The sequence below is a fragment of the Cricetulus griseus genome, chromosome 5 (genome assembly GCF_003668045.3).
Source record: "Cricetulus griseus strain 17A/GY chromosome 5, alternate assembly CriGri-PICRH-1.0, whole genome shotgun sequence".
NCBI lineage: Eukaryota > Metazoa > Chordata > Mammalia > Rodentia > Cricetidae > Cricetulus > Cricetulus griseus.
This window is the reverse complement of record NC_048598.1, coordinates 46,022,159-46,044,662: the sequence shown is the minus strand read 5'-3', so window position 1 is coordinate 46,044,662 and position 22,504 is coordinate 46,022,159. Positions and strand designations below refer to the sequence as shown.

Sequence of the window (22,504 nt, the reverse complement as noted above, 5' to 3'; positions counted from 1 at the left end):
ACTGCTTTCTTGGATCAAGCATCAGTATGACAAGGTGGTGACATCCACTGCTCTTACAGCTTTGTCACTCACCAGATGTGTGAACTCAAGAAACAACCGAGCTTTCAGAGTTTTTTCCCTCTATTTGGAAGTAAGAGTGTGATTTTATGATTTCTGGATGCCTTACATTTACTGGAATAAATAGAATAGCCCATTTTTAAAAAGATACTGATGTTAGAACCTCTAGAATGAATGCTATTATAGTATATGTATTTTACACTAGTAAAACATGTCAGTTCATTTGTATTATGCTGGGCTTGGAAGAATTTGCAAGTACACAGAGAATAGTCCATTTGCATGTGTTTAAGTGTTGATTTTTCATGATGAGGAGGAGGCAAGATTTTTGTCTACCAAATGAATAGGCTCCGTTGTTGTCCCTCCATTTTAAAACCTCAGTCCTAGTTAGATAATGGCAATGAACATAAGAAAATCTGCAAAAATAAAATGAAAATACAATGATATGTTGAATCATTACAACATTGCTCATACAGGAAATAATTTATTTTTGTCACATTTGCATAAATAAATCACTGAAGAAAACAAAACTTTTAAACTTTATTTGGATATCATGGGCAAATTCCAGCACTGAGTGAGTGAATATATTCTTATCTTACAAATGAATAAATGATACTGCAGTAACAGTCACTGAAACATTAATCATCATTTGCAGTTGTTTGCGCCTCTTTCCTCTCTCTCTCTCTCTTTTTTTTTGTAGGAGAATATAAAATCCGCCATTCACAAGGCCCTTTTCATATACACGTCTAAGTCAGGCTATTGTTGAGCCAAGTAATAGATTTTGAAGAATTTGGTCTCTGGAACTCTCAGGCTTATGCATAAGTATGTACCCATCCATTAAGTTTTCTTTTTAACTTGAAAGCTCCAGTACTTCAGATAATCATCATATTATCAGTTATAGTTCACAGGGAATAATTGAAGTTTTCTTTTTACAGAAGTGGGGTTTTTGAAAAATGCAAATGGTATTTAAAATGTTGTATATGATGTTAAGCAGGTTTCAATTCTGTGACATGAAGATATGTGTATTTTTCTTTAAATTATAATGTATAAAATTATTCATTTATGCTTGAAAAGTATATTTATCTTCATTAACTTACTCTGTATTCTTCCAGTAGTTTTCTAAATTTGTAACACATGTATGTATATATGAATTTGGCTGAAGCATAAACATTTTCTAAACCCTGAAATGATTTGTATTCTTTATATATTTTAAATATTTTACCCTTCAGTATACTGTTTGCATTTACCTTCTTCACAGGAAAGGCAGCCATCTTTTATGATTTGCAACCTGTTGGCTATTTACCAGCTTCTTATAAATTTCTGACTTTAGAAAACGAGGAAATGAATCCTTGGCCATGAGACTATAAATTAATTTCTGAGCCTCATCAAAGCATTTTGGAGTTGGTTCATCAATATTTCTTGAGATGAGGTCTCTGGTACTGAAGTCAATGTTAATCTGTAGAAAACAAGGTTTCATGTCATTATATGAAATTATTCAAAACATGTGTGACTTATCAGGGTACTATGTACATGTGTTGCTGACTTTTTCCAAACACAAAGTTATTTGATGGAAAATAGTAGCAAGATCATGCATTTATTTTTGACATGATAGATGTCAAAATTTATTGTAGCTTGAGAGGGGTGTCATTGACAGGAAACAGATAAAGCTGACTTTTATTATTTTAAAAAAGCAAATGAGAATGTAAACAAGACACATTATGATTCGAAATACATTTTCTTTCATACCAGTTTATTCTTCTAACATTATGATCTGAATTTCAAACATGTGCTTTATCTAGGAATAACTATAACATCCTAGATTGTTTTTCACCATTCTCCATATACCTAGAAAAGCTTTTGGATTCCCATAGCATTGCTATTCTATTTTATTTCTTTCTATTTGTCAAAAATGAGACAAATAATGTCTTTTCTTCACTGCCATTATACCTCTTGAAGATATATATATATATATATATATATATATATGTTCAATTATATACACACACAAAACACACAATCAGAAACAAACAAACAACAACATCAACAAACCAAGAAACCAAAACAAGTGTGTCTTCAGAAGAGCCTAGTAGAGTTCTACTATATTGGAATATCATTCATCAGAAAAACTGCTAATGTGCAGACCAACTTCTCTATCCATATTCCAGGCTATTTGAGCAGCAAATATTTTATCTAAGGCAATTGAATTAAACTAAAAATATTCATGATGTACAAAATATATTTGAATCTTAATATTATAAGCTCCTTAAAGGCAGGTGCTGTATCTCATTTATCATCATTTCTAGTACTTACCTGAATACCCACCACATAATAAGAAATCAATAGATATTTATGGAATAAAATGAGAACATCTCAGGAGAAAATGTGAAAGTTGATAAAGTGCTACAATTTGGAATTTGGTAAAGGCAAACTCACAAATTTCACTTATGCATCATTCAAGTGAGACAAAGTGATAGTTAGACAGAACTGCAATTAAATCTAATTCCGCTGCTAACTTGCCTTGCATATAAGAAAATCAAATCTGTACTTTCAGTTTTCTAGGCAGAAAAGAGAACAGTAAGGGCTCTTACCTTAAAGTATTTTATTAATGAATAAATGTTATAGAATATTTTAGTGATTATTATTATTTTATGGAAAATAATAATAAGAATAATTAATTGGAAAGGAGTCATCAAAAGTGCATGATTAGACCCCATATAGTTTTTTTTTGATAAGGATTTCAGATACCCACTGATCCCAGATCCATCTATAATTTTATCCTCTTGTTCAGTTTCTTTGGTCCTTCTTCAAAGATCCAGATAAAATATTGAAACTTCATTAGACACCCCAAAACTTGGAGTCAGTTGCCACTTCTTTGTTTATGAGGGCATGTGGTCATTTTCAAATCTATACTCTAACATTGTGCCTTGGTGACCTTGGGTCATGAGTTTCCTTACTTAGTATATTGACAGTCTGATGATGTAAGAAGAGGGAGATCCATTGATTGAGTTCCCCAAATATATGGGGGTGTCTCTTATGTGCCAAATGCTGTCTCTATTTTGAGGAAAGACATCTGATGAAGTAAAATGTATCATATTAAAAACTGAACAATAAAAGATTTCTGACAGATAAACAATGCAAAATCTTGATACAGGGAAGAATTTTAAGTTATAAAGAGCCAATTGCTTGACTGGCTGAGGTGTAGTATGCAAGAGAAGAAACATGAGTTCTGAGTAGTGTGACATCTGTAGGCTCCAGCCAGGTCTATTATGTCTTATGTGCTGTGATTTAGCCTTCTTTGTAGTAGAATAAATGAACAGTGACTATTATCGAGAACTTGTTTTGCAAGCGCCCATGCTAATCTGTTCTTATGAATATCTTGTATTATAGAGGTATGTGAAAATAAGCCACAATTTGTTTTTTCATGCAGCTATGTCGAAATCCTTCAACAGCATCATTACTGATTTATATGCCCCTGATGATATGTGGAGCAACTTAAGCTATCATATTTAGACATTTTTCCAGAAGATGTTTGACTGACAATAGCCTTAATTGGTGCCTACTGTATAATCATGTATACTGTTATCAAGTCACCATTATCATCACCTTGACTGTAATCATCACCATTTTTGTGATCATAATCATTCTGATTTATGCATTCATGACCTCTGCGGTGTAGTCTCATTACCCATTTCTTTTGTTCTTTGTCCACTCTAGAGCCAACAGCTCTACAACTGAGATGTACCTCCTGTTTCTATGTACACTTTGTATTCCAACAAGACTTGAAAGTTCTCAGCATATTCTTACTGCTTGGCTACTTCAGAACATGTTTTTCATATTATCCTGTTTAACAAGATAACTTCTCATATATGTCTTCCACAAAACATTTTGTCTTTCAGACTAGATTCAAGTAATATTTTCCTTGTGGGATTATGAGCAGATTAAAAACATCATGACCTCCCAAAACATTTTTTATCACAGAGAATCTGTCAGATATTTATACTTTCTGCATTCCTCACAAAGTTAAGGACCTAGTAAATACATACTGGAAAGCTCAAGTGAAGAAATGGTTGTATATTTATTCAAAATCATTCTAAAATGTAAAAAGAATTCCATTTAAATCCATTAATGCCAATTAATGTTATTACCAAAATGAATTCATTTCTGACTTGCTGCTTCCCTGCCAAGGAACTGCCAACCTCGGCTATTGATAACTCAATGATGAGCATATCTTTGTTCCCAGAAGATAATCAGCAGTTTTATGAAGATTTGTCTTGGCAATTCAACTTAATGTCAGTGACAAAAACATCACACCCACATGTTTATATAGATGTCATTATTTTTCTTCAACTTGTTCAAGCTTGACACACTGGAGTCATCCCCGAAACCTCTTTCTTCTCTAATCATTATCGTGTGTGTATTTTTCTGTGCCTGTGTAAATTGTGCCTTTGATCTTGGAGCTTCACAGTACTTTTGTTTTTCAATTTCACTCTTGTGTCTACAGTTTAGGTTTTACTACTTAACCTTATTCCTGTCTTTTTGGTATTTCGTGTAAAACCTTTTCCTCTCAACACTGTGTACTGTATTACCATATCTTTTTTTTAAACCAAAATACTGTTGATTGTTTGAATATTATGGAATTCCATTAATTTTCTGTGATATGTTTGTGAAATAGCCCACTGTGACATCTTATTTTCTTGTTATTATGTGTAATTTTGATGTAGACATCTTAATTAATTAGAATATACTTAAACAGATTTGGGTACGAAAGCTTTAGTTAATGTTAAGAATTTAATTTTGATTTCTGAGAAAGGAAATTTGTTATGATGAGACACTCAAAAGTTAAGGGGTTGGAAATTGACCTGTCTTTTATCTCTATTTCTTCCAATTCTTTTTCTAAATTGTTCATTTTCTACATCTCTAAAAACATAGCCTCAGAATGGATATTCATTTCCAGTATTCTGTCCTCTTTTCTTTTAATTTTATTTTTCTTAGCAGCTCTGTTTTTTCCAATGACAAAATTTTGAAAAATAGATTCAATTTTAAAATAATTTGTAAGAATATATAAAGATGGTTTTTAAATCTGAAGACAATTGTGATTGAAATATTAATACTGATGTGTTAATTGAATCTTTTATTCTAACTGTCACATACAACTGTAAAATGATTACATTTATATTCCTCATTGTTTAGGAAAATTTATCATATATTTAAAAGCTAGCCTTTTTAAATATATGATTTCCTGAGTTGAACTAACTTAGGGTATTTATTAAGGATCTGCATAGAGCTGTGGTAGAATCTGGGGATATGAAGAAAATCATGATGTAAAGTAAACTTGGAGGACAGATTTGGGAAAGCAATCCAAAAGAAAAAAATACACTATATAGAAGAGGGTCTCTCCCAAGAAAATGAGATTTGAAATCAGCCTTTGAAGTATCTTTACGAGTAGGAAATATAAAATCTGGGGCATGCCTGTGGGAGAACTCACTGAGAGAAGTCTACTGGCCTCCAAAGAAGGAAAGGCAAGAGCTGGGTAAGTAAAGCAGGCAGAAGACCCTGTAGCACTCTACCGCTCTTTTATGTACAGTGAGATCAATGGGGAGAGTTTTAAGTAATGGTAACACATATTTGAATAGTTACTGACTCTGAGTGGCCTCAATAGCAAGATCTGAACATGAGGAAGATGATCTAGAAAACTTATCAGGTAGTTGGGAAAAAGATGGTGGATTAGGGAGTGATGCTGCAAGGGCATATCATGTAATTTCCAAAAACATTTAGTAATAGGGCAAAGAGTACTTATTACCCAATCATTATGACCTGAGCGCACATTTAAGAGTGTCTGGGTTTGGGGCATATTCTAAAGAATGATAGAAATACTGATTAGATATGGACTGTGAGAGAAAGGATGAAAAATGAAGAGATGATTGAAATGATCTAGTCAAAACAATGGCAAACCACAGTTGTTATGAACTGAGATTTAAACAAGTCAGTAGATAAAAGCTTTGAAAGAGAAATAACACTCAGCTTTCAATGTTCATATCTACTAAATTATTATATATATATTTACAATATAAGCATTGTTTATATCAAAGTAAATATACAGTAATATATTAATAATATAAATGAATACTTGCTTCTGCTTATATAGATATTCTGTGAGTACAGTTGCTTTGAGAAATAGTATTTTATTTGCTTATATTTCAAACCACTATCTTCTGTAACTCAGACTACTATATTGTCTGCCAATCTCAGAAAACAGGACAGTTGAGATTTCATCACAGCAATTTTGAGGCTTTTAATCCTGGTTTTTGCAGAGGTCTTGGTGCAGTTGACAAGGACAAGTCTTTGCATGGAGATGATGGCTCTCAGGATGATTTTTGTTGCAGTTGTTTAACACATCTTTATTATCAAATGCAGAAAATTTTAATACTCATGAGCATTGGTTAGCTGAAAGTTACGCAAGACAAGATCCCTTTTGCTTTCTACACCAGCAGTTTTAAGTTCTTTAAGCTTTCATCAAATTATTTTCACAGGAACGATGTCTTTTAAAATGTACCTGTTGGCTCTTTCTTTTGCCTCTAAACTGTGCCTTACATATTTTCACATAATTTGAATGAAAAGTTTTCAGTTCTGCTCCCACTGCGTGGGAGTTCCTCATTTAGGATGTAGAGTGTAGCAGGAGACTGTCATTAAGCAAAGCATGTAAGCTTGCATAAGTGAAATGTTTTACAAAGCCTGAGCAGGTATCTCTGTCTTAGACCTCATTCATGACAGCGCTTCAAAATTGCTATTTAAACCAAAGCCATCTGTAATCATGTTTTTGGTTACTTAATTCTATTTAATCATCACTAACACTTCTTGTATTACTTCATTTTTGGAATCATTAAAGGCAAATGAATACCCGGAAATATATTTTCCATGGTTATGATTAAAGAAAACATAGACTTTGAAACATTTATAAGGAATGTGTGCCTGCTCAAGACTGTATCTACTTGTTATCAGTGGCTTTGGTGACAGAAATAGATGGCAGAAGTTGGGAGGCATTGCTAACATATTAAACTGGGCAAGAGAAAGAAAGGGAATAGAATTAAAAAGCACCTTGACTAATTAGACACACAGTCAGAGCAAGGATGGAACTGAATAAGAACCAGATGCCTCTTCAATTTCTGTGGGAAAAGGAGCTGACACATATAAAATCATGATAAACACAGATTTCTAAATATACATGCTGGGGCTTTTTGTTGCTGTTAGTACAGCTGGAAGGCAGTCAGATTTATGGCTTTATCACCATCATCAACTTGGTTGTCCTGGCTTAAAAGACACAAGAATACAGGGGAGCTTAAAGATAGCATGAGGTTTTGTGTTTTTAGTTTGAAATTCATACTCATGGGTCTCACTGGGAAGGGGAAATAGAAGATATTTCCTGGGTGGACTGGGGGAGGGCGAGCATGGGAACTTGAGTGATGGGTTTTGGGATGGGAGGAGGAGAAAGAGTACTGAAAGTCATGACTAGAAAGGGGGCTTTTAGGGGGCTTTTCTTTCTTCCAGGAAGAAACTGGATCTAAGGGGAGCTCCCATGAATTTACAAGGAAGACCCCAGCTAAGACTCCTAGCAATAGTAGATACATAGCCTGAAATGGCCACCCCTGTGATCAGATTAGTGACTAACCTAATTGTCATCAGAGAGCCTTCATCCAGTAACTGATGGAATCAGATATAGAGACCCACAGCTAAACATTAGACCAAGCTCAGGGAATCCTGCTGAAGAAAGCAAGGAAGGATTGTAGGAGCCAGAGGGTCAAGGACATCACAAGAAAACCCACAGAGAGAACACATTTCCTATGGTGTGATGCCATGCTCAGGCTTAAAGCAACAGGGAGGGCCTTGGTCCTTCAGCAACTTAATAGGCCAGGCTTTGTTGTCTCCCCATGGGAGCCCTTACTCTAAGGGGAAGAGTAGATGAAGGCTGGAGCAGGGAGGCCAGGGGGTGGGTGGGAGTGAGAACTGTGATCTGAATGTAAAATTAAATTTAAGTAAATAAAAGAAAAAAAAAGAAAGCCCACAGCAACAACTAAGTTGGCTCATAGGAACTCAGAGTCTGAACCAATAACCAGGAAGTCTGCATGTGACCAACCCTCTTCAGATATGTGACAGTTGTGTAGCTTGGTTTATTTGTGCAAACTTGGACTTCATAGTCTAAGATGTCACACAAATTACAGAAAATATGAGATGGAAAAGGTAATATTTCATAGAACAGAAAATAGATTTTGTGTGACTGCTTCATTCTGCCTTTAGGGTAAACATCAAGGCTACCAGCCTATGTCAGAGACACTTAAAAATGAGTGGCAGATCTAGAGAAGGAATTTGAAACTTAGAAGAAGCATAGGCTGAAGACATCTTTTCTCACTCGTCCTTGTAGCTAGGAGTCTTATCCTCATCATTTTTTTTAACATCTCTAAAGTTTGGGTCATTTTTCTCCTGCACCATGGATGCTAGAAACATATGTCTAAGGCAATGAATGAGTGTGCTGATGGAACAAGACAGTACACATAAAAGCACTTGGCAATTATTCAGTTTATTTAATCATCATTTCCTATTTGTTTCTATCATCTGTCTGTCATCATCTATTATCTCTTACACTTTTCCATTCTTTAAAGAGATCCCATTAATTGATTTAATGATGGTGCAGAATTAAAGGTGACCTGGAAGGTATAGTGGCCTCTTTTATATTCTGCCACACAGCCTCAAGCTGCTTAGGTAAATTGCTTTATGTTTGCATGGTCCTTTCCTTGACTCTTGTCTCCCTCATTCATCTGTTCTTACTTCTTCATTTCTTGCTACTGTAGTTTTCCTGAACAGCATTCTAGTCTCACAGAATGGGAGTAAACTACTGGCTACTAGTAACAGAGGACTTGGTATTGCTCTTAGTTTTTAAGATAGTTTTGATTTTGCTTTATGTATATAAGTGTTATGTCTACATATGTGCATGTGAACCACCACATCAAATCTGTGGAGATCAGAAGAGGATGGATCCCTGGAACTAGAGTAACCAAGGATGCTGTGAGGTAACATGTAGATGCTGGGAACCAAACTCACATCCTCTGCAAAAGCAACAAGGGCTCTTATTGCTGAGTCATCTCCCCAGTGTCCCTATACTTTATTTTATTGATGACATATATAAGAATATAATTATAAATGTTTCAAATATATGAAAGCCATTGGTGAGAAATACAGTATTTTAATTTTTCTAGGATTGTTTTTTAAAACTAATTAATATTTGACTTTAACATTTCTAAATGTTTGAAATTAATGGTCCAAAATGACATATGAGTAAGTACAACTTGGGGAATTATGTTTTCTTTGCTACTTTCAAGTGCTTTTCATGTAAATTACTGAAACTTGGAAAAGAAGCTGTTTAAAAATATTCTAAATGTCTAGTCATTTACTCAAAATAGCTGGGACATGCAATTTTCTTCATGATATACTTTTTTCCCTTAGCCCATTATGGTGGGGTTTCTTCAATGAGTTGCTCTTTTGAGTGGAAGCTGATGTTTTGCTAATATTTTGTGCAATGTGTGTTCACATGTACTTTATTAAATCCTTAGAAGCCTGTCTTTATATCTTCACAGAAATCTTCAAGTGATTTCTTATAATGTTTTAAAATTTAATAGCTCACCTGGGGACATGCTTACAGAAAGGTATGATTAAAATATCTTAAAAAACTTTTCCACATGATTTGAGTACTAATCAGATTATCTCACTTATCACCATTTTCACCTGCTTCATGTGTGTATGCTATTTTCTAGTTTTAGATGAGGAAGACGAGTCCCACAAAAGAAATAGCTGCACAATGCAAAGGAGGCACAGGGTTTGAATCCAAATTGAGATTTAGCCAAACTTTAGATTTTGTGCCATATCATAACATCTCATGGATAAGGGGGAACCACAAGGAAGGTGCCACTATAAAGCAGAAGGCATGAAGTGCAGCTGAGATTGTTACATCTCTCACAGAAGTCTGAAAGTCCACTTTTTGTGTGTAGTCTTTGCCCATGAGGACCTCTTTCTGACAACCATGTGACCTCAGTTTGCAGACAAGGGCCGGTAACTAAGCTTAGTATAATCTAGATGCAATAAATTAAAATTGGTGAAGTGGGTAGCAATTTTACAGTGGAAGAAATAAAGACATGAATGTTTGAAAAGAAAGAAGGCTTAGTAGACATCTAGACCACATGACTCTGCCACTGTTCTTCAGTGTAGGACATTCTACCAAGGAAATCGGCTATAATTTAATTCTTTATTAGAGTCAGTTACATGGTGTCCACTGAATACAGAATAAAGGAAAACAGTCTCCCACGAACTCCTCTGAAATTAGCTTTCTGCTTATGAAAATAACAGTATCTTCTAACCCACTTATAAATATGATCACATAGTCTCTTCAAGTTTGCCTACCAGATAAATCTGAATCTTCCCTATTATATTTTTTTTATTTCCAACAATGGAGATAAAGATCTCAAAGCTACTCTCTATTCTTCTGCAGATACTAGCAATATCAAAATACTTGCAATATATAAAAATACCTTGATGCCTTATATATATAACAGTGATAAGCCAGTATGTTTTCAATCTGAAGTAGTCTATCTTCGCTTGATCTTTTCATGACCCCTCTCTTTAATCGGTGATTCACTCTACAAATCTATCCTATACCTTTCCATGTAGTTATAATCTCTTTTCTACAATGGCAATAATTAATTTAAGTGTGGTTTATTACCATATGATCTCCTTTATATTTGTGGAGTCTTGTCAATAACTTATTCTATCTTATTGAATTTATTATGTGAACAGATACTCAAAATTCTGTTCAGCAAATAAACTTACTAGCATATGTATTACCTTTTATATGTAATTGAAAGGCAATAAGTACTTGGACTTAGCAACTTAGTTGGTAAATAAAACAAATCATTCAAATGAGATATTTGCATTAGAAACAGTGAATGGTAAAGAATAGGAAGGAGAATGAATATATATGTATATATACATACACACACCTACTTTGATTTCAATGAATTTTCTAATGTTTAAATGCATTTGGAGTCATTTTGAAACAATTTAACAATTACTTGAAAAGGAACCATAATTTTACTTAAATTATTTGGATGTGTAAAATGTTAAAGCTATAAAAGTTTTATATCCTACAACAGCAATTGCATTATTTAGCTAAATTATTACTGATGATGATTATTTTAGAAGGAAATATTAGGAAAATAAATATAGCTGTTTAATCAAAATTGTTAATTATAAGTTGGAGTTCAGCTACACTTTTACACTTTCAACTTTTATTTTAATTTATATTTATAGATGTTTTCCCCTGCACATAGGATTATGTGCCACATATGTGCCTAGAACCCTTGCGTGCTTGAAGACGGCATCCTATTTCCACCAAAAGAAATTTCATTTGTGACCTGTTTTGTGTATGCCTGCAATTGAACCCGGGTCCTCTGAAAGAGCACTGAGTGCTCTTAGCCACTGAGGCATCTTTTCAGTCCATTAGCCGCAGCTTTAAGACTATCTTTTCATTAGCTATTTTTAATGAATCGTGTTTACTAATGCTATCTTAAAGTCGTCACTGCTAATTAGATTTTTTAGGAAAGAAAAACACTGGCTTTCAAATGAGGATTACGATAAAACATATTTTTAGGGTTGCTTTCAAAACCTTTTAGGAAATGACACATTAATCAACTTGACAATTCACATAAACTACATTTCCAGTTTTCCAGAATTATTTATTGATTTTTTGATGGTAACTTGGAAATGAATGTTGAAGTATCTCCACAGGAGTTAAAGTTCTTCTCTACCCCCTGTGAATTCCAAACCACACTTGAGTGGTTCTTATATCTGTTAGCATTATAGCAAACTAGTAACAACTGCAGTAATTAATGTCCATCTAAAAGTTGAACTTCCTATAACTTTGTGTCCTAGATTTTATCAATGTGTTTGCATTCCATGTGACTTATGCTTTGCCTATAATGACCACCAGTTTTCTCTCAGCATAAATTCCAATATTGGATTAGAAACTATAGGAACTGTAAGTGACACACTTATCAGTATCTTATGTCTTTAGAAAGATCACTGGTGCTATGAGCTAATTTGTGCTATTACTAGTTTATTTCAGCTTCCTTTTTGCCCACTACTTATGAATTAACTTTTTTCCTGCTTCTTGTTACATATTTTCAAGGCAACTTTACAGACTTTAACATGTAAATTCTTCAAATCCTATTTACAAATAATACTAGATTATATAGTGCCCAGTCTTTGTGTTGATGCACTGGAAATTAAGCCAAACATAATGAAACTTTCCATACCAGAAACACCATCAAAGGGCTCAGTGAAACATTCTGGTACTAGTATGATGTTCTGAGCTTCGGTTTCCAGCCCCCGAGTAAAAGCTAGGCATGATTATAACCCTAAAGCTGAAGGAGTGGAGACACATGGTCCTTAAAATTTGTTGGCTATCCAGTCTAGCAAAAACAGTGGGCTCCAGTTTCAGTGAGAGACCCTGCCTCAAAAATTAAGGTGGGTAATCACTTGGTATGCTCTTCCCTGGGAAGACTTTCTCTCTTCCCAGCCTTCCTTGGTTGTCTATGGTTCTTTATCCATCATTAAGGCCTCATGGACTTTGCCCTGTCCACTTTGGCATGCATGAAAAAAGAAGCCACAAATTTGAAGTAGAGCAGGGAGAGGTATATGGGAGGGTTTGGAGGAAAGAAAGCTGTTGTTTTTCTACTTACATAGAGGCTGCTCCTGAATCTATTGCTGTTTCTGCCAGTAACTGCACAGTTCCTGGCCCTCTTCTCAGATAGTGCCAGCTGGGACTTTTATGTCCCATCTGCCTCCTGCTGCTGCCACCAAATGTAGTTTTTAACTAAGTCCCTATCATTCTATTTATCGATAAGACTCAGGAGTCAGAGGCTGGGATGACAACCTGAGGGCTCAGATAGGTTGAAGAACAACCAGCTGACCTCTTCACCAGCATCATGAAAAGAGTTGGGTCCCTGTGCTCTGCCAAACCAAAAAGGACTGCCACACTCAAAGGCCCTCCTTCCTACTTCTTATGAGTCTCTCTATCCATTTTCCAGACTCCTTCTTATTCTCTTTGATTACATTTGTGTCAACTAGGTGCTGGCTCTGAATGCTGACCTGAGGTTGATTTTTATTTAATTAATTCAAATGCAAAATCAGGGTTCACAGTATGATCACATATCCCACAACAAAAAGGGAAGCAGAAATGTTGTAATTATACTGTAATCCCCAAAATAAAAAAAATAAAAATTAAGGTGGATGATTGGATAGTAACATTCCTGGAAGCCAATGCCTGGCCTCTATACAAAGAGCAGAGTGAATCTATACATACACAGGCATGCATGAAAGTCAGTACAAACACACATGTGAACACAATAAAAATTTAAAATAAACACTGTTTCAAGAGATATTATCAGAATAATTCTAGATTTCATCTTAAGATCCTTTGTATTTTCTTGTATTTAAATTGCATGAGTGGGACCTTCTCACTTCATAAATATCTCTGTATAATTTTCACACAAAGGCAAGCCACACCTCATTTTAAACACAGAGCATTATTGCATTCTACAGGGCAGACTTCTAAGACATTCAAAATGAAAAGTGCTTAGATCCACCACGTGGTTTTCTTTCACATAAATTAATTTAAAAATATATGAGTGTTTAATATATTTTTGTATTGAGGCCTACTGACATTGTCTATCTGGAAAATGAAATGATCTGCTTACTCTTTAGACAGAGCTAACTCTTTCTAACTGTGACCAGCCCATGTATGCTGCAACTTTACTACGTCACTCACCTCTTTCGGGGCATCAGCTACAATGAATTCAGAGTAAATCATCTTGGCTTTGGTAGCGATCTTTTCTCTACTTTCTGTTTTCTTGAAGTCTTCACAGGCAAGCCAGAACTCAACATTTTCTTCACTAAATTCTGATTTTAGAAAGGCTCGGAAAGCATCCAAACCAGCTACAAAATATTTAAGAAAGCATTGCATCATTGATAAGATACTAACATTCCCCCATTTAAGTCTACTGCATCAAATAAGCATTTATTGAATGTTTGGTGGCAAATAATTAATCAGCCAGTCTAAAGTAATATTTACATAATATCAATTCCAAATTAGTAAACTTAATTTTGAGGAGTAATCATAGGTCCAAAATATTTCCATTTATACTTTAAAAATCAACAGGAAAATCTACACTTTCTATTTCTAGATCTGGTTTATGTTTCAGAGAATGTCTTGATGACTACTGGGTAGGAAACCCCATGGGCTACTGAACTACTTAGCCCAAGTTAATTATGTTATAATAACCAGGGCAAGAATCTGTTTCTTTTCTATGAGCTTTTGAGACATAATTTGAAGCCGAGGGAAAAAGCTATGTTGGCTTGGGCTCAAAGGAGAAGCGGCAATGCTGATCTTAAATGCTTTGTGGTGACTATGTTGGAGACATATAATCATTAAGCAATCAAGTAACTGGGGGCAAATGATTATTCTCTTCTTTTTGTTGATGGACAATTTTAATTCTGAAAATCAAATAATTGGGGGTGATTCCCCAATGTTTCCTTACTCAATGTACTTAATGTGAAATATTTCATATTCTGCCTCACAGTCAGATTTTCCTGTGAGCCTGCATTTCTCTGGCAACTTTGCAGTAGGTGCTACATACAAGCCCACTTATTTGTAGGTTCATTTCCTTTGACTTGACTAGGATATGTATTTATAGAAAAAATCAATAACCACAGTTACATCTTTAACCTACAATACCGTTTGTCTTATTCCCCCTATTCTTTATACAATTCATTGCTTTGATAGATATTTTAATCCTCAACAAAATGTGCCTTGTAGAATTCTTTTGCAAAATATCCACAGCTAATTGTAAAAGATGGTTTTTGCTCAATGTTTTGAGATAAGTGTAGTTGGGAGTATGCCTCTAGCCATGTGCTGTTAGAAATATTATGTTCAGAGCTCCTATTTTGACTAGACTGTTCTGGTATGTTAAGGTCATGGTATTCAGGTTTGCAGTTTGCATTTGGGCAGATGGGCTTGTAAGGGTGGCTTTATGTCTGATAAGGAACATGCTTGTCAGGGCTTTTGTCACTTAAGACTTTGTCTTCCAAAACATTGGTGGTTTTCTCCTCCATCTGCCACAAGGGTCCCCTTGCAGATACTCAGAGCACTTGTTTCCCCATGGCAGGCTGAGAGCGTTACTCCCAATGTCTCATCATCTGGAAGAAGAAAGCTTATGGAAATACAGGGGACTGAAAGATTGACTGAAAAAAAGAAAATACGACAGAAATGTGATCTGTCAAATTTTTTATAGGTGGCTGCATATGGGAAACAAAAGTGAAATTTAACAATAAAATAAAGCATAACTTTCTAGAATAAAAAAATCTCAAGTGTCTAAATGCTGAATAAAAGTGGCATGATGTTTTTCTTATGTGAAGTCATGTAAAAGTGAAAATTCATTGTAAAAATTACAAGACACTAATTAAAATTCTTAGGATAAATGTCAGGGAGTGCAGTTATCATCAATGAATAAAAACTTATTAACTATTTGTAAATTAAATTAACTGTGCACTAAGCTTCTCTGTCACAAATTTAGATGTTAAAATTTATACTAAATGTAAAAAATACTTTGAAAATCCAAACCATGATGCATTTTTGAAATCCAAATATGTAAGATAAAGTATTCGTTAAAAATGAAAGAATACTTTAATTCTTGTGTGTGCTTAGGACATATGAAGCTTTTTTCCTGAAAGAATTCATGAATGTATCTTAGAGAGATGAATGTTTGAAATCAAGAAATGACCTTGTTTTCTGCTGCTCTTCAGTTTCTAGGAAGACCTACCCTGAACCACACATTCCTTCCATATCTTAATTTGCAACCAAGGAACAAAATAAACAATTAATTCTGGGGTCAGGAAGCTCTGTCCAGGATTCAGTATTTCACTGACTTGCTAGTCTGTTCTAGACATGGTTTAATTTGAAAACATTCCAGATGAGTCTGGCTTAACACATTATATGCAATAAAATCCATTCTTGAGGACAGTGTGCAGGATGGGATGACTTCATCTATTTAGAAGTCACAGAAGACATAATGGAGTAGGTAGAAAATAGGAATAGCAAACTACCAGCAAAGCCAAGTCTGCATAGAGGCAAAGTTGGCAAAAATGGTTAAGTAGGGGAGGGAGAGGTAGAAGGGATTGACATCTGAAGCAAGCTTGTTCCTAATTTGAACTAATAAAATAAAAAAAAATTAGAAAAAAAAATTTTAAGCAGTTTGCCAGTCTATTAGGTGTTTAAAGGTAAAATATAGCAGTATTATTAATTATCTTGTTTTTTACAAAAGCCACATGAAATAGCTATTTAGATGAACCTATGGCTTTGCATTTTTACTTGAATATTAAATAAATTCCCAGAGCGTGTGCATATGAGAATCATTGTGTCCACCTCAGGATCCTCCTCGGCTCCATTCTGCACTGCTGTTATGTAAAATTCATTTCCTCTGCAGGCCTCACATGACAATCAGTGGAGGGACTCTATGAGATACTTAGGAAACTTGGTTTGTTCCTTTGATTACACTGGACGATTACAAGAAACTACCCTCCTAACTTAGAAAAAGCTGTGTTATATCCACATCTTTAATGAGTATCTTGCTCCTGAGCTGCAAGTGGATTGTTTCACAAACTGCTTTAGTCAATAAAAATAAATTATTTAGTGTATCTTAATGTGTTTAATTCAATCTAACTTTAAGTATGAATAAGCAGCAGTGCAGACTATGCTTGTCTTTACTATTTTAAGCTTTCCAGATACTTTATTAATCTCAAACAGAAATGTCATTTGGTGATTACAATGAATACTATAAATATGCTCTAATTGTCATTGTAGTCCTACCTTTTCCTCTCTGGATGACCAGAAAGTACTGTGGAAGCAGACTGCTTATAAAACAAACAGAAAGTGGAACACTTTGTGACTATTTTGTATGCGAAATTTAATGTCAATATCAAAATATTTTATATGATTTGTTACAATTGCTTTATTGAGCCCTGCTCTTAGATATAAACACATATGTATCACTATAAAATGAAATGTCTTTACATTTCCTATTGTTGATAGTTTGCATATTTTTTAGTTTGTACCAATGGCAAACAGCGATTAAGTACATCAAATGATAAGTTAAGAAAATAACAAGCTTAAACCTGAACTTTTGACAAACTTAATTTAGTCTCAAACTAAGTCTGTTTTGACTCTGGGTCCTTAAAATGTTATGCTTGGAATTTTGATCAGTATCATACTTCATGAAATATTTGTCATTTTCCAGGTTTAATGAATTATACTTAATTATCATCTTTAAAAAGCACTATTGCTTGAATCTTACCTTGGTTAGCTAAGAGTGAGTCCATATTTTCTGACCATGCCAGTGTTTCTGTAGTTGGAGACCTGTAGAAACAGCATCTACCCTTGACAATAGCATTGTGATCTTTTTCTTTAGTAACTTATAGTCATACTTAGCTGAAGATAATTTTTTAATTGCATCATTAAAAATGAGCCAATGATAAAGCAGGAAAATGTCAACAAAAATCATATCATATTTCCAATGTGTAAAGTCATAGTAACATGATGTAGAATATAATTTGATATCTGGAAACTAATTTTCAATCTAGCCAACAGTGTTAATATTTGTAAATAATGAAATTAATGACACCAGGGACATACTGGTTCTGTGAAGCAATTATAAATTTTTCTGATTACATTGTTATTATGTGTCACTTTGTTCTGAAAAATTTTCCTGATTAAAATAAAAATGAATGATTATTTTAAGTTATATAGCATACAAATATACCTGTTTAATAATCACAAATATTTAGAAAGTGAAGGACTTTAAAGATTTCTAGTGTGATGGTATGGAAGATGTTTGATTTTCATATTTTGCTGTGTTTACTCTATTCTGAATCAGATTTTATTCTACTTAGCCTGGTAGACTAGTTCTGGACAGATTTATATAAATATAGGAATCTGTCAAGAGTGTGCTATGTTTATTCAAAGCACTAAACTATTTATGAACTCAAGTGTTCTGAAAAAGATATGCTTTGGGGTATATTATGTAAAATGATAAATTAGCTTTAAGATATAATCTTTGTGAGATACAATTATATCAGATATTATTTCTCTTAATGGATAAATATCCTGATGAAACTATCCCCTATCCACAGGAAGCCATTTCTGGCCAAAGAGTTTGATTATGTACTTGTGATGTACAAAAGGTCAAGGGGCAAGCTAATTTAAATGATATATTAAAACAATTGAAAATAAGATAGAGACAGTCTCATATCCCATCCTTATAAAATGTTGTCTTACATATCAAGATGCTAATCCTAAATATGGTTTTGTGAAGTCCTTATTATTCTTTTGAGGTCCTTTGTTTATAATTTGCTGCATACTTTATATCATTTTTAAAGGATTTACTGTGTTTCCCTATTGTTTGAATATCAGCTTGAATATTTTCATATAATAATAATAAGACTGAAAGAGAGAGGATGCTGGGTATTCATTTTGTTCTCTTCTATTACTGACATTTTCTGTCTCAAATTTCCTTCCCAAGTTATGTGCCCCAGATCTCAATGTTTCCTTTAACTTACTAATGAAGGCACAGGTTGTCTAGGAGACTTTTGCAATAGTGGTCTCTATTTGAAATGGATATTTAAAAAGATTTGCATTGTTTAGTTTTTGTTATTAATAAATTAAGTATTAGTCTTAATCCTAGATTTAATTTCACACTGAAGTGCTTTTGAGCATTTACAACTTGTTACTTCACTAAGATTATGCTGTATCACATGGCACTCATACTAAATTTTGCTGGAATTCTAAAATTATCATAAAGGTCACTTAAAATGTACTTGTATAAAAACAGTCATTTTCAGACTGAAATGTGATGGTTGATGTAATATTTAAATTATACAAAACCTAGTAACTGTGGAGTAGATGTTAATGCACAGGCAGAGAAGAGCTGGGCCTTAGAGGGCAGGCACCCTTCTGAATGAGATGTGGCCATCAGGTAAAACAGAGAAACAGAGAATCCACTCCAGCACAGAAGTCTACTTCTCCATTCAGATGTAGGCTCTTTAATAAGAGATAAAAGTTTTTATTTTCTAGCACCCAGAAGAGTGTGGCTAGGCCTAGAAATTAATGGTCAAATCTAGATAATGGCTGGTATAAGACAACTGATCAAAAACAGATGTGGTTTTCAGGAGGCTGGGAGAATACAATGAGAAAGCTTGTTAAAAAAGTGTAGACAAATTATTCAAGCTGAACATTTTACAGTGCCATGGGCAAAAGGAAGCAGAGACAAAGTGTGACAGCATGCCTGGAGAACCACAGAACACTACAAATTTACTGTCATCCCTGAGGAAAATGAGGGCAAAGGGAACAGTCTTTAGGTTGAGCCAGAATTTGATTAAGCTAAAGGCAAAAGTAATGTCCCATGAACACCCTTTGGAAAGCAAAGAAGCCTGAGCATGGATATGTTATCAATAACCTGTAGCTATTTCTAACATTTGCCTCATTGTGAATAAGCAGGAAAAACAGAAAAGAAAAAAGTCTGGATGTTAGTGTGACACTAAGGACAAAAGGAAGTATGAGGTTTTGAATCAGAGATGCACTTTAGTACTCTGTATTCTGTAGATATGCACATAGAATGTTAGTTGCTGGAGCATTCTATTATAAATTCAGGTCGAGAAATGTTGCCTTTACTGAAGGGGTAAGCTGCCTTTCTGCTCTCAGAAGGGATACCACCGTGCCTTGCGAAGATGTTGGGAATGCTCACTTTGCTGACCTGTTCTCACCTGGAAGATTCAGTTTTGAATATTTATTATTCTGAAAGGACTGGAGGGCTTCCTTTTTCAGAAATTAGGTATAGTGTATCTATTTTAAGGAATAATCTTTCCTACCATTAAAAAATTTTAAATTTGGGTTTCTTATAGTGGTATTTGCATTCTTTAGGAGGACAAACTTTGGTATTGATAAACAAACTGAAAGCTAATATGTATCAGAACACTACAATGTGTGACTGTGCTTTGGATGTTTATCTGTGATCTGCATTGTGTTAAGAATGTCACACACCTTCCTTCAGTTAACCTTGACAATATTAGTATTTTGAATTACCCTGTTACCATTGATTAAGGAGGTTATAAATGCTAGTGACTTGTACAATATCACACAAACAGCAGTGGTAGAGTTAATATTTAGAAACAGGTTTGTTTAGGACCCCAATTCCTTTAAAACTTCTTTCCCAGATACATAAGTCCACATGTATGTGCTCATTTTGGAACACATGTAGTAGGAAAATGGTTTTCCTGTAGTGGAATGTCACACACTTCTCCCAGATTGTAAACAATAGATAAACTGTGGCGATTGATTACTCAATAGATTGTCTCTGCAATACATTCTTAAAGCTTGTAAATTATAAAATAAATGTAAAACATTCCTTAGGTTGGATGTACACAAGAAATACAAATGTTTCCTAATGTGCAGCTATAGAGGTATCAGTAGAATTCAATAAATAAAAATAAGAGAATAAGAAAATTGCCAGTAATTTAAAACTGTAAAGACTCCATTGATTTCAGTTTCACTTCTGTGTTATCTGAAATAAATGGACAATATGCCATTCTCTCTCATTACTATTTTTCTGCTTTTAATTTTGTATGTGTTTTGATTATAACCCAAATGAAGGTTATATGTGCCTCTTTTCCTGTGTGTGTCTTGTGTGGTGGTGGTGGGGAGAACTTTATAGAATTCTGGTGAATAATCAGAGTAACTTTCCATGTATGTATGATTTGCCAGAAAATACACTATGTATCTGGAGCCAAAATTGCACTTAGTATTTCATGGGGTTTTGGCTGATTTCCTGTCTGTTTTCTTCATTAAGCTAGTTCCATCAAGGCCGGCAGTACCCATATTATATGTCCAGAGAAGAGCCAGACCAGATGGGAACTGCGTGAAAGCTACCAGTTATCTTGCTAATTGTGCCAGCTAGAACCAGTTGTATTGCATTAAAAAATGTGGAATCCAACAACTTAGCTGTTCACACTCAATTAGCAGTGTGCTGGAGAATGGAAAATTCAAGCAAGGAGTTCATGTGCCTGAGGAAATGACAGCTGCTTCCTTACCCAGCACTTAATATCCAAGCAAAAGTTTCTTAATAAGGACTGCGATAATGAATAATTTTTACAAAGATCATATATGTTGTATTTTTAACTCACCATTTTAAAAAAAAGCAGATAAAGATAGACATTGATGTCCTGTCTACTTCAACATTCTTTATCTAGCAAATAGAATTTAGAGCCAAAGCAAGTCACATATTGTTGACATATTTTAGAAAGAAAGAAAGAAAAATAATCAATAGTGAAAGGCAAAAAAATTAGGATGAAAGACAACAATTAACGTTTTTCATCATAAATGAAGGTAGCAAGTCATATAGACTACTGAAGACTCGGGTGTTTCAGTTATACATCTTCTGAGATAAAAAAAAAAAAAGAGCTTTAAACAGGAACTCACTTCACTGGCATTTTGCGTTCCACTGTCTGCCTGCCACAGGTGATGCAGTTTCTCTTTTTGACTGATCTTCAAGCTGAAGGTAACATGACAGCAGGAATGTTACAATTAGTATGTAAATACCTGTCCCTGGGTTACAAGTTGACATTTTTTAAGTCATGCTAGTCTCAGCTTTTACCTTTTTGTTAAGTTTTCTCTGGTCAAAACATTTTAACTTCTAAGGAACAAATAATTCTTTAAATAAATATGACATTTCTCTGAATCAGGCATAAAAAGATAACTATTCCATTAGAATAATAATTCTGCTAGTTTACTTGCTAAATTTCATATGCATTCATCGCCATGACAACTAGTATTCTCAAGATGTTCAATATTATAATATTATAACATGCACTTAATAATAACCTTTATGCCTTTATTATGTGTAAAGATCATTCATTTTCCTTTAATGTTTGATTTTATGAGACAGGCTCTACCTTCTAGCACATGTAAACAACCACTTAACAAATTTTACTGATATATAAAAAACTGTTATCAAAAATGCATTGTATGTTTACCTGGAATTTGTTCAGCTGCTCATGGACTAGTAATATGATTTTCTTTAATATTTTAAACTATGAATCTAGTATAGCTTATGCCCATATATCTTAATCCAACACTGATGATTAAAATAATAATGCCAGCATATTTATCAAAATAGATTCCATATGTTGGTGTTTTAATAAATAATATTTGGTAACCCTATGTGTGGTTTGTCAAGCTTTAATAGCAATATAACAACAGTAACAATAGTATAGATAGGCTTCTTTTAACTTGGAGTTGGAACAT

General features: G+C 34.1%; 1 protein-coding gene across 1 annotated transcript; it reads right to left on the bottom strand.

The window, feature by feature from the left end:
• Positions 1 to 1,306: 1,306 nt before the first annotated feature.
• Rgs21 (regulator of G protein signaling 21) lies at positions 1,307 to 21,690 on the bottom strand. Its single transcript, XM_027418104.1, has 4 exons — positions 21,680 to 21,690; positions 17,505 to 17,581; positions 13,925 to 14,091; positions 1,307 to 1,510 (listed from the first exon to the last, which is right to left on the bottom strand). Exons 1-4 carry the CDS (start codon positions 21,688 to 21,690, stop codon positions 1,307 to 1,309), a joined length of 459 nt encoding a protein of 152 aa, XP_027273905.1.
• Between the last annotated feature and the right edge of the window lie 814 nt (positions 21,691 to 22,504).